The sequence below is a fragment of the Peromyscus maniculatus genome, chromosome 15 (assembly GCF_049852395.1).
Source record: "Peromyscus maniculatus bairdii isolate BWxNUB_F1_BW_parent chromosome 15, HU_Pman_BW_mat_3.1, whole genome shotgun sequence".
Taxonomy (NCBI): domain Eukaryota; kingdom Metazoa; phylum Chordata; class Mammalia; order Rodentia; family Cricetidae; genus Peromyscus; species Peromyscus maniculatus.
The window spans coordinates 71189261-71206031 of NC_134866.1; the positions used below are offsets into that span (position 1 = coordinate 71189261).

The 16771-nt window shown below is 47.5% G+C and overlaps 1 protein-coding gene across 2 annotated transcripts in view; it reads left to right on the forward strand.

Annotated features, from left to right (window-relative positions):
* The first annotated feature begins 8205 nt into the window (after positions 1-8205).
* Serinc5 (serine incorporator 5) overlaps positions 8206-16771 on the forward strand; it is a 108491-nt gene continuing 99925 nt past the window's right edge. The window contains exon 1 of one of the 2 annotated variants that reach the window (XM_076552067.1): positions 8206-8305. In XM_076552067.1, the coding sequence (XP_076408182.1) occupies positions 8219-8305 (87 nt within the window). In that variant the 5' untranslated portion in view covers positions 8206-8218. Of the gene's footprint in view, positions 8306-12984; positions 13228-16771 lie in introns of those variants that run through there. The other variant, XM_042261622.2, reaches the window with a different exon arrangement.

The window sequence follows — 16771 nt, forward strand, 5'->3', positions numbered from 1 at the left end:
CCATGATGGGCTCCTAGTAATTCAGGTAAGAGCAGGGCCTCGGGCCCTGCTTCTGGACACTGAGCAGGTGGTTTCTGAGGGCAATCAATTACCAAGGCCCCTGATAGTAAGAATGAGGCCTGGACCACACACACACACACACACACACACACACACACTACACACACACACACACACACACACACACACACACACACACACCACACACACACACACACACCACACACACACACACACACCACACACACACACACACACACACCACACATACACACACACCACACACACACACAACCACACACACACACATACACCACACACACACACACATACACCACACACACACACACACCACACACACATACACACACACACACACACACACACACACACCCTCCCCCAGTACCTCAAGGCAATAACCAAATAAGAACAAAGCCTGGGACTTGTCCAGGCTTGCCCAGAACATGGAAAAGCTGTAGCCTTAGCCCACCCCTGCTAATCCTAACCAATTAGGAACGTACTAATACGATTGCCACTTGCATAAACCAATACTAGAGAGAATGATGGCCATTTTTGCCTTTGTGTTGGGGGTCTTTCGTGGGACTTCTCCAGGACCCTAACAGTAACTGCACTTTGATGATTATTTTCCAAATCACGAGAATATATCTTATTTTAACCAGGCTGGCAATCAAGCTGAGATAGCACCCAAGAGTTCGGGTCTAGGAAGATTGACTGAGGTAAACACAATGTCTGTGGGTGTTGGCATTATCCTGGCCCTAGGTGACATAGAAGTCACTTAGGCTGTTGCACAAGTGACATCACTCATAAGAGTGGATTTTATGATCTAAAAGCAATGTCCAAGATTTAGGGAAAAGGTCTTGGATAAGTATAAACATAAATTCTGGGAGGTAAGACAGAGTCTGTCTCATCAGACAGCAGAGGATCACCAGGTTGTAAAATGACACCATTTCTGGTGTTCCAGAAAGAGCGGCTTCTCACCTCATTCCGTTGAAGAGGTGAGCTGTGTGTTTAACTTTCCTGGCTTCTCCAGTGCTTATCTGTGTGCACAGGGCTCTTTGCTCTCCACATAGGACCATAACAAAGGCAGAGTTGGGGCACTTTGATAGTGAAAGGTCGTAGCCAGGTCACAGTCTGGCTGGTCATTATCCCAGGACTGTTCACACAGCCTTGCAAATGGGAAGGAAATTGGTGCTGCTTGGGGCCATCTCCCTCTGCCTCACAGGATGTCAGTCTATCATAGGTCCATGATTCTGGAGCTTAAGACAAACTGAGTGTAAGAACCACTCAGAAAGGGACAGATCAGCAAAATGGAGTTGGGTTAAAAATTGGATCCCTCAAAAGGAATCACTAAAAACCTGAGTGCACCAAACTGAAAACCCGAGTGCACCTGATGCACCTTAGAAATGGGGGACATGTCTCCTTACCGTTGGCATCAGGACCAGAGAGGACTAAGAAATTGAAATTAATATGCTCCCAGAGGGCTGGACAGGGTTACAAGTCTGTTGAGAAACTCCCTCCCCCTTCATTAGTGTGGAATCTGAGTCCCCTGGAGTGATGCCTAAGAGTCTTTTCCTTTGTATTGTCTATACTCAGGGGACTCGACAAGCAAATTAATAATGCGATGGGATTCAAGGGAGAATCTTTACAACATGGAGGCAGAATGCTAAAGTGCGATTTTAGCGGCTCAGAACCGTCAGCACGCTGTATGTACACAACTATGGTAATCGCACACAGGAACCATCTCTTCCTTCCGTCGCCAGCTCAGGCGACACCGCCGTAACCTATTTGTGGTCATCACCTGAACTTGAAAATGGAAGTTCTTTGAAAATTCCTCTCCATAGGGACTAGGGAGTTATGTTCGATTTTCTTTCTCTCTTGTATATAAAAAGCAAACCACGCGAGGGAGGGTTGGTTGGTCCTCCTGCAGAGAGGCGCAAAAAAGAAAAAGCTAGAAGCTGGACTAAAGTGAGATGTGCAGTTTTTGTATAATTTAGGAAAAATTTGATCATGTTTATAACTTAATACTGTGGGATGTCTTTCTGTACGCTGTGAATGTGTTACTCTGATTGGTTGATAAATAAAGCTGCACTGGCCTATGGCAGGGCAGGATGTAGCCAGGCAGGAAAATCCAAGGGAGACAGTGAAAGAGGCAGGAAAGATGCCATCCCGCTGTCCAGGGAGCGCATGTAATGGCACACAGGTAAAGCCACGGAACATGTGGCAACATATAGATTAATAGAAATGGGCTGAGTTTAGTTATAAGAGCTAGCTAGCAAGAAGCCTGACCCATAGGCCATACAGTCTGCAAATAATATAAGCCTCTGTGTGTTTTCTTGGGATCAAGTGGCTGCAGGATGTGGGAGGGAGAGATCCTTCCCAACCGCAGGGCTGGGCAGGACCGGAGAAACATCTGACTACAACTTGAGATTTTTTTTTTTAAGATTTATTTTATTTTTAATTATGTGTGTGTATGGTGGGGGGGTGTGCATGTGAGGCAGAAGATGGTGTGGGACTCCCTCGAGCTGGAGTTACAGGTGCCTGTAAGCTGCCCCATATAGGTGCTGAGAACTGAACCCAGGTTCTCTGCAAGAGCTGCAAGATCTCTTAACCATTGAGCCATCTCTGTCCCTTGGATAATTTAATAAAAAGGAAGAATTGAACATGTTCAGGAGAGCTACAGTGGTGACTCGTGCCTGCCATCACAATGCTTTGGAGGCTGAGGCAGGAGGATTGCTATGGGTTTGAAGACAACCTGGGCTATATTGCAAGGTGCCACCTCAAAGAAGACAAAATTCCCAGAAGACAGAAACTGGAAAGGAAAGGAGCTGCTGGTAGGAGACTCAGGGCACAGTAAGGTTTGGTAGGAACATGTCTTTAACTCCAGCTGCTCAGGAAAGGCCAGTGCTTGAGAAGGGCTTCTGGATGGAGCTGCTGATGTTTTTCACCAGAAATAGAGAATTAACTAAGACAGGTGACAGGACCTCAGAAAGCCAGTGTGCAAACAGAAGGGGATGAGAGGCAGGTCCCGGTGACAGGGGATGCTAGGCAAGAAGAAAAGGAATGGGAGAGGGGATCTGTAGCCAGCTTTTCTCCAGACCCCATTTGGGCCCTGTTTATCTAATGTCAACTTCCTGTGGTATAAGTGGCCTGACCCATGTCCAGATAGCAACATTTCTGATGTAGACAGCAGGTGCTTCCCATGTTGGAAACTCCTTTGGGACATAGGAATAACATGTGATGTCCTCTAATACAGATAGTAATGGGCAGTAGCCCCCTTTAGCAAGGGAGTGGGTTGGTCAGCGCTTGATAATGTGAAAGGTGGAGGTGTCCCTTGCCAGACACGGAGGAGGCCTTGGGTGTTAAGGAGACAGTTTTCCTTCACAGCCTAGAGAAAACAAGCCTGGAGCAGGAAGGTGGAAAGAAGCAAGATACATTGGAAGCCCTGATAAGCAAATGGGAGGGCTGCTGGAGATGTAGCTCCCTGATAGAGCTGAAAATGTAGCTCCGAGATATCGCACCTGCCCATCAAGGGGTCCGTTCTGAGCCTCCCTCCCCCAACAGGAGAATCAGCTAGCCTTTTCACGAGGGCCATACTCAAATATTCCTCAAAGCCCTCCCTCAGGGCAGCTGCTTAGAGTCACTGCTGAGACGCCCACTGTCTGAGCTGTAACTCAGAAGGCCTAGCCTTTTTCTCTTTTTACATCTCGCTTTACTGAATACCAGCTCAAACCCATCCTCTGTTTGCCCTGACCTTCTCACTAGCTCTGAAGACATCTTCCACTCCTTTCTCTCAACATGCGCACCCGATGTAGCACCTCACAGATCTGTGGCTAAGGCACAGATTACCTATTCTGTGTGTTTGTTTTCCTTTCAAATGCCAATAAAATTGTCCTTGGTTCCCTTCGGAGTCTGTGTTTAGATTCCTTTATCAACCAGACCAAGAACCTGCAGAAAGGACTCAGCATCCCTCATGACCCAAAATGGGAGCTGTGCTGTGGAAGCTGAAAAATGATCCACATTAGAACAGTGTGCAGGGCTCTGGGAGAAAGAGAGAGCTGTTGGAGAAAATTGAATTGACATGGTTGATCATGTCATGTGGAATAAGAATGATAGATCAGCAACCAGGTGGTGGTTTAGCATTCATCTGACATCCCAGGACCTACAGGGAGACAGCGGGCAGAGGCAGAGAGGGTTCCGAGGCCTGCAGGCCAGGTAACCTGGAATATGCAGGGAAGCAGCAGAATCTGTAAGAGAGACTGTGCTTCAAAAGGGTGGATGGTGAGAACAGACTTCTGAAGGTTGTCCCTCTGGCCTCCACATGTGTGCAAACACGCACACATGTATGTGCATGGACACATACATACATAAGATAAATTAAAATAAAAAATTAATGATGTGTTGTTGGTTGTTTTTTACTCTTTGGCTCTTTTGGCTCTTTGTTCTTTGGGGGACCCACCACCCAGCTCCCAAATAAACATACACGGAGGCTTATTCTTAATTATAAATGCCCGGCCTTAGCTTGGCTTGTTTCTAGCCAGCTTTTCTTAATTTAAATTATCCCATCTATCTTTTGCCTCTGGGCTTTTTCCTTTTCTTGCTTCTGTAAATCTTACTTTCCCTCTTACTCCATGGCTTGCTGTGTAGCTGGGTGGCTGGCCGTTTTTGTTTTTTTTTTCTTACTCCTTGCTCTCTCTTGCTTCCCTGTCCTCTTCTCCCAGATTTCTCCTTCTATTTATTCTCTCTGCCTGCCAGCCCTGCCTATCCTTTCTCCTGCCTCTCTATTGGCTGTTCAGTTCTTTATTAGACCAACCAAGTATTTTAGACAGGCACAGTAACACAGTTTCACAGAGTTAAAACAAATGCAACATAAAAGAATGCAACACCTCTTTGCATCATTAAACAAATGTTCCAGAGCATAAACAAATGTATCACATCTTAATAATGTTCTACAACAAGAATGACAGAGTAGATGTACAAGTTAAGAAAGATGAAGGATGGGCACAAGGGAAGCAATGTAATTTAAAGCAATGCCAATCATTTATTATAGGATAGGTACTGGTCTAAGGACTCTACTGTGTATGAACTTCCCCATGCCTCCAATTTTATACAGAAGGAAAATGAGGTGCACAGGGACAAAAAGGCCAAAAATACAGTACTTTCACAATGTACCCCTGACTACCAGAGCCCCGCCACCACTGGCTTGTGATGCCTTACTTAAACACTTAAAGCCTAACTCCTAATGGGCCAGTGTCTATTTTAGTTCCTTTTCCTGTTGCTGTGACAGGTCAGTCATCAAATAAGACTCTCACACAGATATGGCCACGGGACAGTCGGATCTGGGCAAGCCCTCAGTTGAGATCATCAGATGTCTATAGTCCAGTTGACAGCTAAGGATGATTAGGGCGGGGGCTTACCCAAATAGACAATCTCAGAGAAGATTAATGTTGTAAAATTTACTGCTTAACACAATAGTGAGGTAATTGCTTATCTGTTCAATAGACTCCAAACAGGTAGTGTAAAGAGCCAGGACCAAGTAACTTCCCTTCCCGCTCTAAAAGAACTCCTGTTTTTCCTAGGTATGAGTCTCTGTCTGAGAAATCACCTGCTGTGTTTCTGTTTATCCTTTAATAACTCTTTCCTGTGTCTGTTCTGGCCTGGGAAATGCTCTTACCCCATATCTATGGGTTGTCACCGTGGTCCTAACATTACAACTTCCTCAAAACCAGAGACGGAATGGGGCACCAAGCAAAGCTGGTCCTGCTGTGGGGTTAGAATACACTGAGAGGACAGACTGACTGCAAGACAGGCTGACAGGGAGAGGATTGAACAACAAGTTTATCAGAAAAGGCAACTAAAAGAAATCGTATCTGCTTCTTCCTATCCATAATTACATAGCTGTTGGTTGCTGACTTAGGAAAACTATGATCTACTTACACTGGCAAGGAGGCAGGTAGGTGGAGGCGCTCTCCATGCTGAGAGTTCAGCTCACACACAACATCAAGACACCACACAGAAAGTGCAGCCAACTGGTTAGGAAACAGCAGAAGGGTATCATTTAAAAATACGGAGGTAAACGGTGGAGAAGTGCTTCTGGGAAAAGAACTAGAAGGCTGGGTGTTGAGACAGAAAGATACTGTTTTTCATTTTATTGCTTTACAATGTTAGTGAGGTTTAAAACTTGTGCATATATTGACTTAATAGAAATAAAGTTATTAGAAGGAGTGGGGTAAGGAAATCATGGGGCTCTATTTTTGCCTGGAACCTCCACACTTACAGCTTATCTATTTAACTAGCTGTTAGTGAGAATGTTAATTAACAAAACAGTCTATGTGGCCTAGCATGGTCTGGAACTCACTATGTAGCCCGTTCCAATCCCCAGTTCATGATCTTCTGTCTTTACTTCCTAAATACTGCAATTACAGGAATGCGCTGAGTGTATTTCTAAACGATTTTTTTTTTTTTTTTGAGACAAGTTCTCACTAGGTAGCCCTGGCTGGCCTGGAACTTACTATGATGGCCAGGCTGGCCTCAAACACTCAGAGATCCGCCTGTCTCTGCTTCCTGAGGGCTGGGATTAGTGGTGTGTGCCACCGTACCTAGTGGTTGTTTTGAACCGATAAAGTCCTTACTTAGGATTTCTGTTGCTGTGATAAAACACCGTGACCTGAAACAACTTAGGGGAGAGAGGGGCTATTTCATCTTGCATCCCTCAGGTCCCACCCCATCACTCAAGGCAGGAACCTGGAGGCAGGACCTGAAGCAGAGGCCATGGAGGTATTACTGGCTTGCTCCCATTGCCCTGCTCAGCATGCAACTCAGGACCACCTGCCCAAGGATAGCACTGCCCATAGTGATCTGGACCCTTCCACATCAATCATCAGCCAAGAGAATGTTCCACAGGTTTGCTTACAGGCCAACTTGATGAGAGTGTTTCCTCAGCTGAGAGTCTGTCTCTCTTCCTAAATGACTCTGGCTTGTATCAAGTTGACAAAAAAACTAGCCAGCACAACTGACCCCTTGTTATATCACTTGTTACCCCAGATACATCACTAGTCAACTACAACTTTTTCCTTTCTCGTTTGTTTCAAAGACATCATGTTAATATCACGGTATAAAACATTTCAACGTTTAGAAGTCCCACAGTCTTTGAAGATTCAAACACTTTAAAAGTTCAGTCTCTTTAAAATATTTAGTCTCTCTGAAACATCCAAAGTCTCCCTCAAATTCCAGTCTCTTCACTGCGGGCTTCTGTAAAATAAAAGTTAGATACTTGTTATTTTAAAAAGGAAAAGCCAGGGCATAGTTGCAATCAGATCAAAACAAACATCAATGTCCAACAGTGCAAAGCTCAGTGTCTGGTTCTGGGACCCACAAGCTCCAAAAGGCTTGGGACGGTGCCGCGGCTCTGGCTCTGCCGTCCTCAGCACACACAGCTTGTCTTGTAGGCTTGGGCCAGCTCCACTCCACACCTGCTGCTGCCCTTGGTACTGGCATCTCTAAAAAGCTGGGGTCTCCACCCTAACTGGGCTGTGCCCTCACCAGCAGCCTTAGCTGCTCCTCTCCTCAGGGCCTCAACTTCTCTCCATGAACCCTTCAGTCCTGGATTTCTTTTGTAGCTGAGGCTGCGTCTTCACCAATGGTTTCTCCTGACCTCCACAGCACCAAGCCTCAGCTTCTGCCCAAACCCTTCATGCCTTCAAAATCAGTACCACTTGGGGCTCTTACACATGACTAAGTTCAGCTACCAGCACCAGGTTACAGCCTTGGCCCCCTCTAGACCACAGCTTCTGTGTGCTGATCCAGAGTCTGCCTTAACGATGCTAATCTCTTCTTAATCGTAGCTGATTCTTTGGCCCCAGCTGACCAGTATCGATTGTCCAAGGAAAACAAAGGACTTACGTTAGTGGTTCTGGACTCTTCTTAATTGCAGCCAATTCTTTAGCCTCAGCCAACCAGAACCATAGACTCTCAATTCCAAATACTGAATGTCCCTGATATAGTCTTACAAGGACTCTTAACCTTCCCTCTGAAACTTCACGAGCCAGGTTTCCATCATTGATACTGCTCTCAGCATTCTCTTCTCATCCAAACTACCATGATAGCTCATTAAACTCTGATTATTCAATAGCTTTTTCAGAGCAAAGTCCCAAAGTTCTTCATAATCCCCCTAAAGAACATGGTTAGGTCTGTGACTGCAATGGTCCACTCTGTGGTACTAACTTCTGTCTTTGTTTGCTTTTCTACTGCTGAGATAAAACACCATGACCAAAGGCAGCTTGTGGAGGTAAGGATTTATTTTATCTTATAACGCTCAGGTCACACTCCGTCACCAAGGGAGGTCGGGGCAGGAACTGCAGGCAGGAACCGAAGCAGACGCCACCGAGGAACACTGCTTACTGCCTGCTCCCCACAGCGTGCTCAGCCTGCTCTCTCATATAATTCAGGACCGTCTGCATAGGGGTAGCACTGCCCACCATGAGCTGGGTCCTCCTTCTTTCACCAAAGAAGAAAATATTCCCACAGATTTGCCTACCGGCCAATCTGACGAGGCATTTTTTTCCAATTCAGATTCCCTCACCCCAGATATGTCTAGGCTTGTGTCAAGTTGACAAAAACCAACCAACACAGGTCCCAAAAGATTTTATACAGGAAGATCATAGAAAAATTTTTTTGTAATACTTAAAGTTCAGCAGAGGGAGCCAGGAGGTAGTGCCACATGCCTTTAATGCCAGCATTTAGGAGAACAGAGGCAGGTAGATCTCTGAGTTTGAGGCCAGCCTGGTTTATAGAGTGAGTTCCAGGATAGTCAGGACTACACAGAGAAACCTTGTCTTGAAAAACCAAAAGAAGAAGAAGAAGAAGAAGAAGAAGAAGAAGAAGAAGAAGAAGAAGAAGAAGAAGAAGGAGAAGAAAACTCAGTAGAGGGGATGGGGTATAGCTCAGTGGTAGAGCACATACCTAAAATGCACCAGGCCCAGGGTTCAAGTCCTCATGCTGACAGCAGCAGCAAAAACCAACAGAAGTCGTCATTAGTTTTCTTCCTCAAAGTTGTTAAAGGCTAAAATTTTTAGGGGGCTGAAATTTTATTTGTTTTTAGTCAATTCTTGAATTGGAAATGAAATGTGTAATGATAATTCCTAAAAAAAGGTTTTAAAGAGGGGTTGTTGTTGGGTATGGTGGTGTACACCTTGATCCCAGTACTGTGATCACTGTGGATTTCTGGAGTTTTGAGGCCAGCCTTGTCTACATATTGAGTTTTGGACCATGCAGGGCTATCCAGTGAGAGCCTGTCTCTAAAAAGTGGAGAGGGTGTTGTCTATTCTACATTTTGATTTTAATAACACACATACATATCTTACCATTTTCAGTTCAGTATGTGGTATTTTTAAATATTTACCTCTATCAAAAAAAATCTTCAAATTCAAGGAGGGGAAAAAAGCAAATTACAAGCTACTTATTTCTAATTTTATATGTAACACACATATATAATTATATTATACAAACTAAAGCTAGTTTAGTTAATTTAAGAAAATTTTTGTGGGGAGTCTATTTGACTTGGTCTGCCAAGAATTACAATCTTACTAAAATAGATCTGTTACTGCTTATTCCTGAAAAAGCCACATCAAAAGGACCTGACTGTACAACTCCCTTCAAGTTAGGAACACCACGTCTCACGTCAAAAAGTATGCAGTCTACTTAAAAATAATAATAACAAAATCAAGGTGCCACTGTTTCTGTTGGTCTCCTAACAGTACCTCTACTCTTTGTAGTGAACCACAAATATAAAGGATGCTTTAAACCAGACAGGTCCTCAGAGTGGGGAGGTGAGGAAACCTCCACGCCTGGCCACAATAATTTCAGATCTTTGATCAAAAATCGAAGAAGAGTACATGCAAATTTTCTCTCTTTTTTCTTGCTGACAAATCCTGTGTAGAGTTTGTTTGTACAAATAACAACAAGCCTACAGCATTCCAGGGGTCAACCCAGTCCTTCAGCACAGGGGTCTATATTAAGGAGACTGGAGGGGCTGGGCACCCTTGCGAGTTGGAGCTGGAGGCAGAATTAGACTGATGTGGAGCCAGAGTTGTATATTGCCTCGGCTAGAGGGCTGGCCTTGAACTTTGGCTGTCTGAGCTAGTCCTGGCCTTACAGCAGCATGCACACTCTTGCTGGGCTTGGCATGGATGTCAGAAGTAAGTCTGCTGGATGTGTAGATCAGGGTTTGGGGTTTGACCTCCTTGAGCTTCATGAAGGCTTTAATAACTTAATAACTTCAGCAACCACAGGGATGGTGCTGGCATTGCTGAACCCAGGGCTTCCTGTATGCTAGGCAAGTGCTGTATCACTGAGTGCCCGTCTCAGACTCTATAAGCTCTTATGCTGTGCTTCTTGACAAAGTTTTCTTCAGCAACTTGGACTCCAAACCATGACATGATTCCTCTCTGTTGCTGGGGTTTCTATTTTTCTTTTTGTATTTCTGGGAATGGAACCTGGGACACAGTGCCTGTTAGTGCTGATGTGAAACAGTTCTGACTCTCAAGGGAACAAGAGATTGTTGATTCCGGGCCAAATACGGATAACCACGGCCTGGGAACATAACTTCAGGTTGGCCTGAATGACATTCTGTTGCAGAAGAGGGTACATGAACTTTTATAGTCTCAGAGAAAACTCATAAATGAATGTATTTACCCAACACTTGGGTGGGGATATTAGCTCGGAAGGACACTGCAGAGTTGGGAAGTAGCTATAGGTTTCAGATGTGCTCATAACACTCAACTTTATGGTTGGAAGCTAGCGCTCTTCTGGGCAGTACATTCCAAAGGTTTTACCTAATAGTCATGAACACGTTAGGTCAGATTCTGGAGGTGGGCAGTAAATCGTTAGTAAGATGATTAGAGATAGCCCAAGATAACTTTGATTTTCGATCTACAACATCCCATCCTTCCACAATCATGAAGATACAGTCTAGTCTGCCAGACTTCAGCACTAGTGTGTTAAGAAAGAGAAAGCACATAGCGTCTACAGAAAACTTCAGTTCACACCAGGCATGGTGAGGGTCCTGCCACTGAGCTACATCCCAGCCTGCATCCAGTTTTCTTGATGCCATTTGTAAAACCGGCTATATATGACGTGATGTTTGCACCACACCACGGTCCACATAGAGCTTGAAGGGGCTGGGACCAGAAGAGAAAATCACAAACTATCTTCTCATTTCATCCAAACATATTCATTAATACAAGTGGTGGTTAAGTCAGAGCTTCAAAGAGGTCGTGTTATCCAGCCTGTTCTTAGTGAACTTAGAATTTGCAACTTCCTGACTGTGGGAAGCTCAGGCTTTTGTTAACTTTTTTTTTTTTTTTGGTAACATAGTGTACATCTTACGGGCCACAGCTTTGTTGGCATGTAGGGGAGAAACTCATGCATGCTGGGCAAGTGCTCTACCATTTAGCTCTGATTCCAGCCCTTCCTCCAGTTCACTAAGACATATGCTCTCTTTCCAGGACACTGACATCCATACTCTGAATCCTAGCATAGGTTTGGCAAATAAAAACAAAAAAGGACTCCGGTAGGAAGCCTCTGATCCTAACCCATTGATATTTGGTGAGGATTCTCCTGAAGGAGTGGATAAGTCCCAGCTCAAAGGTTTGTGGGTTTTGCACCCCGCCTACACCTGCTGGGCGGTTTCCACCAAGACAGAAACTCCTGGTGTCCAACCGGTTTGCCCAGGGGTTGAAGTTCGAAGTCAAGTGACCTTCCTGCAGCAAACAACAAGGCTCACTGTTAAGCCCCACGGAGATCCTGGCTCTGAGTCACAGGCTGCCACCCAGCAAGTGGCTGTGCTGACTTGATTTGGTGTACCACCTCCCACACCCCTTTATTTTTAGTTACAGCCACCGTCTTCATAACTTTTCTGGCCTCCAAGTAGGGCCTGCTCCGTTGTATGTCACTCTAAACTCCTGGATCTAAGTCGCTGGAAGATAAGGCACTGATTGTTTTCTCTCGTCTCTTTACCTCCTAATCTTCCCGAGACACTATTGACAAAAGCTGTCCAGTGAAGATCAAGCCCTGAGTTGTGCGGGAGGACCAGACACTAGGATTCCCAGCTTTGCCTTTTCGCTTCCTGAGACTTCAGGGCAAGCTATTTAACATGCTTGGGCTTCCACGTCACCTTCCTCAAATGGGTACAGTAATGTTTATCTGAAATACTCTTTCAGTAGAAAAGGAATTGGTGTATAATGCATACTAACAGAAATAGCTCTACATTTAAAGTGACTATGAGGAGAGATTCAGGTGGAGAGAGAAAAACCCGGCTCTCTCTTGGCATCCAACAAACAATTGTTAGAATCCTTTCAGCGTGGGTCAGGTGAGAGGAAGTGAGGACGCCAACTGAGTCCCTGGATTCCGAGACCGACTCTCGGGACAGAGCTCTTACCAGAGCCCAGAGACCTCAGAGTTCCGCGAGACAGCAGGTGGGAGAGCCAGGCGCCGGAGGATGGGTGGACCCCGCAGATGAGGGGGTTGGGGGGCCAGAAGGGTTTCCCGAACAGGGATCTGGTGGATGCCTCTGAGGAGGGGAGGCGATCACAGCCCAGTAGCAGTGGTCCCCCGGTAGTGGGACCAGCGCAGGGCAGTCGGGAGGGAGTCTCTCACTAGGGCTCCAGGCTTTACTAGCTAAGGCAAGCGGTTCTAGTTCACCGGAGCCAGGGCGGAGGGGCGCCGCCGCGAAAACCGGGCGGGCCGGTAGGACCCGGAGGCTGATCAGACGCATTCCCACCGCCTAACCCGGACGGAAGTGCCGGAAAGGAAGGAGCCCAATGGACCGCCCGGGGCGGGGCGGGGCCCGCTAAGGGGCGGAGCCTAAGGTATGGGCGGGATCTGTGGGCTGGGGCGGTCCCGGGGCGGGGCCTGGGGGCGGTCGGGGCGGCCGAGGCGGGGCCTGAGGCGGTCGGGGCGGGGCCTGGGGCGGTCGGGGCGGGGCCTGGGGGCGGTCGGGGCGGGGCCTGGGGGCGGTTGTTTTCAGGCCGAGGTGCGCCGCTCTCAGCTGGGGCTGCTCGGCTCGCTGGCGGCTAGCAAGCCAGACCCGCTTCCGTGCGCTCGCTCGCTTGCTCGCCGACTGAGCCGTGAGGGCCCGAGTGGCGGGCCCAGCGGGCAGCGTCCCCGAGGTCGTCGGCCGCGGCGATGTCTGCCCGGTGCTGTGCTGGCCAGGTGAGCGAGACGGGCTGCCGCGCGGGTTGTCAGAACCGTGGACGCGGCCGCGGGGTCGCGCGCCCGGGGCTGGGGTTCCGGAAAACGTGTGGGCGGGAAGGGACGCGGGGAAGCCCGAGAGGCAACCCCCGGCGACCTCGGCGTCAGGCCTCTGGGATTCCGGGCTGGCCGGGCGAGCGGGGTTGCAGCCGAGGATCCCATCGGTGCCCGGGACGTGTCACCTCCTGCCGGCGCCTCGAGTGAGTGAGTGGCACTGAGCTCCGCCGCTCTCCTGCCACTGCACCACCGCCTGTGGGATGAACCGAGGGAAAACGTGGGGTTGGACAAGATCTCTGTTTTCCACACTCCGAATAGAACTCGAGTCAGTCCAGGCAAGGCGCGTTGGCATCTCTAAGTCTGGAACGTGGGCTCTGTAGTCGTGAGAACGTCCGGAAGCCTGATTTGCAAACTCCCGGGCACAAGTCTGGGCGCAGGGAAGGCTCAGCCCTGCTTCCTGGCTTTACAGACCGGACCCGACCCGACCCTGACCGGGCACGAGCTTTCACACCCTCCTTTGCAACTTGTCTTGCTGGAACCTGTTTTGTAATGTTGCTAGTTGTAATTCTCGATAGCCAAGCCATAGGCGTCTCCTAACAGGAGAGAATTATTAGGTTTTAGCCCTTTAATGCTAATTTCCCTTCTATCTGCAGGGTTAGAAAAACAGCGAACTAGGTAAAGCCATCTGGATGTTCTTCTCCCACGATGATTATGTCTTTTTGTTTGGTTTTAATGGGTTACTAAAAATAAAAACAAAACCCCCGGAATCTGATCGCGGTGGGTGGGCATTGAGGTGCCGGACTGGTCTTGTTTACTTGGAGCTTCAGGACAATGGAGGCCAGCTGTAAGGGCTGTAGGGGTTAAGCTGTGTCTCAGGACCCACCGGTTACAGTGGCCAGTAATCCGTCCTGCCTTCTTTGAGGTGGCCGTGTGGAGTCATCTTGGTTTCTGAGGTCTAATACTGTGCTTGGCGTGTAGTCATGCTGGCATTTTCAGAGATGAGGAAATTGAGGCTTTTTGATTTGAGCTAAAATGACACCCCTCTCCTCAAGTCTGGAAAGCAAAGAGCAAAGGACTGTGTCCCAGCAGCGTCCTCCATTTTAACGAGAGCTCTTGAGACCAAGAGGGGCCAGAAAAGATTGTTTTAAGAAAATTGCAAATCCCCCTCCCCCTTTTTTGCCCTCTTGCTCGCTCGCTTGCTTTTTAACGTGGTGCTGGAATGGAACCTAGCGTCTAGTGCCTGTGCGTGCTAGGCAAGTGCTCTGTTACTGAGCAGCACTTCAAGTTCATTATTCTTGTTCTTTTGTGATACTCTTCAATTTAGTGCAACACTTTTCATTGTATAGTAATTGCGTATATCTGAGGGCATCTGCCCTTCTCCCTTGGAGCCCTTTGAAGCTCATTCGGGACAGGTGCCTGACTTCAGGCTCTGAAAATTTTTGTTAGTACTTAAATGAGTTTTAAGAAAATATTGGTATGAGTAATATTTTGCCCGGATTCATGAGTTGTTTCTAAAACCCCCCGCTTAGGACTTAGGAAAGAACCAAGTCTTGGCGATTCCCCACAGGATAATGACTTCTGCTTTCTCAGTGCTACTGGAGGCCTCACTGTGGTCGGTTTCAGTGGAGTGAGCAGCCAATCACACCGCGATTTTATAGAGTTGGGAGGGACTGTGGACCCCCTAGCAGGAGTTTATGTGAGGGTATGTGGATGTAGAGGGTATGTAAATGCTAGAATGCTTGCCCAGCATGCACTTGGCTGAGTTCAGCCCCTGGCACTGTACAAAAGAAACTAAGTCTGCCAGTTGTATCCTTATTGTCTTAAAAACACCTGCTAAGTGCTAGGAGGAGGAGGATATGTTGTAGGAAACCGAACATCTCTGCTGGCAATGACCCGTGTGTGTACATAAGTGTAGGGGCATTTCATTAGCGTGTAAACAACAACAATAAATCCAGTAGTGTGACAAGGCTGGGTGGTGAAACGGCCTTGGGCGGGTTGAGTGAGAAGCTTGTCTGAGAAGATGCCTCTAGGATTGAGGTGCATTGGAGGGGCACAGGGGCTGGACTGGCTTAGAGCAGATGAGAGCACTCGCTGGGTCAGATATGATTGGAGATTGTCAGCCTGTAATCCCACACGATGAGTCATACCCTCTTTTCTTACTCTTTAGTCCAGACTGAGCAGGAACTCAGCCCGTAGCCCAGACTGCTCTTGACATCGTGGTTATTCCCCTGCCTCAGCCTTCTGAGATGACAGCCATGTGCTACCACACCCAGCTCCAAGGCATTACTGGTCGTTTCCTGCCTGCCACAGGACAGACAGTCTGCCAGTCATCTTCCTCATGCTCTATCTACTGTGATGCTCAGATTTTGCCTAGGTGTTGGCTAATGGATGCTAATGGAGGCAGAGATCACATAGTAGTACCTCACCGTGACACAGGCCTCTAGGGACAAACAGAAAGCTTCCTGGCACTTCTGACTTAGGGGCTGGCTGGGAATGAAGGTGTCAGAGCTGTGACACCCTGTTAGAGGTGAAATGAGATGCATGCTTTAAAAACCATCTAGACAGCCTTTCCAAGACAGTTGGAGAGTGAGAGTTGTCAGGGTTTCCTGCAGGCAAGTGTAAGCATTCATGATAATCATGGGCTGATGATGGCGATGGCAGAGATTTATTTCAGTGCCCAGTATGCTGTCTGGTTTACAAGTATATCGTCATTTTAGGTAGCAGCCCTGTCTTTCACAGGTGAGAAAACTGAATGAAGTACACACACACACACACAGACACAGACACACACACACACACACACACACAGACACACACACACACACAGACACACAGACACACACACACCAAAAAGAAAGAAAGGAAGAAAAAAGAATCAACAGACAGATCCAGACCTTCGGATGATGGTTTTCCAGGCTCTGGTTGGCTGACTTCTCAGCTTGACAATTGTCCCTTGTTTTTCTTAGTACAGCACAAATACGTGATGGCACTGAGTGGGCTTTTGGCTGTTTTGGTAGACATGGCTGCCTGTGGGAAAGGGTGAGAGAGGTTTAGTTTCTTCCTCATACCTGGTCCAAGTTACAAACACCCACTTAGCGACTTAGGTTCTGCCGAATTGTTTTCTGGTCTTGCGGCTCTTCCTGAAGTTCTGGGAAGTTGCGACTTGCCTTCTTGATGCTGTGGCATGCATATTGAGTGGAAAGGTCCCTGGGGCAGATGTGAGCACCCAAAGTTAGCAGGCAGAACTTGGCTAACTTCCGGACGGCCTCAGGCAACCGTGACTGCCACAGGAGCCGGGCTTGTGGACAGGTCCAGTGTATGATTGCCATTGGCCAAGTGAAGACCCAGTCCATCTCGACAGCAGTTTCATACAAGGGTAAAGTGCTCAGGTGTTCACAGACAGGTCTGTACATCCTCTCCCCATCTCTCCCTCCTCCGCTCCTCCTGCCTCCTTTTTTCTTGAGACAGGGTCTAACGTAACTCACACTGGCTTCCAACTAGGGTGACC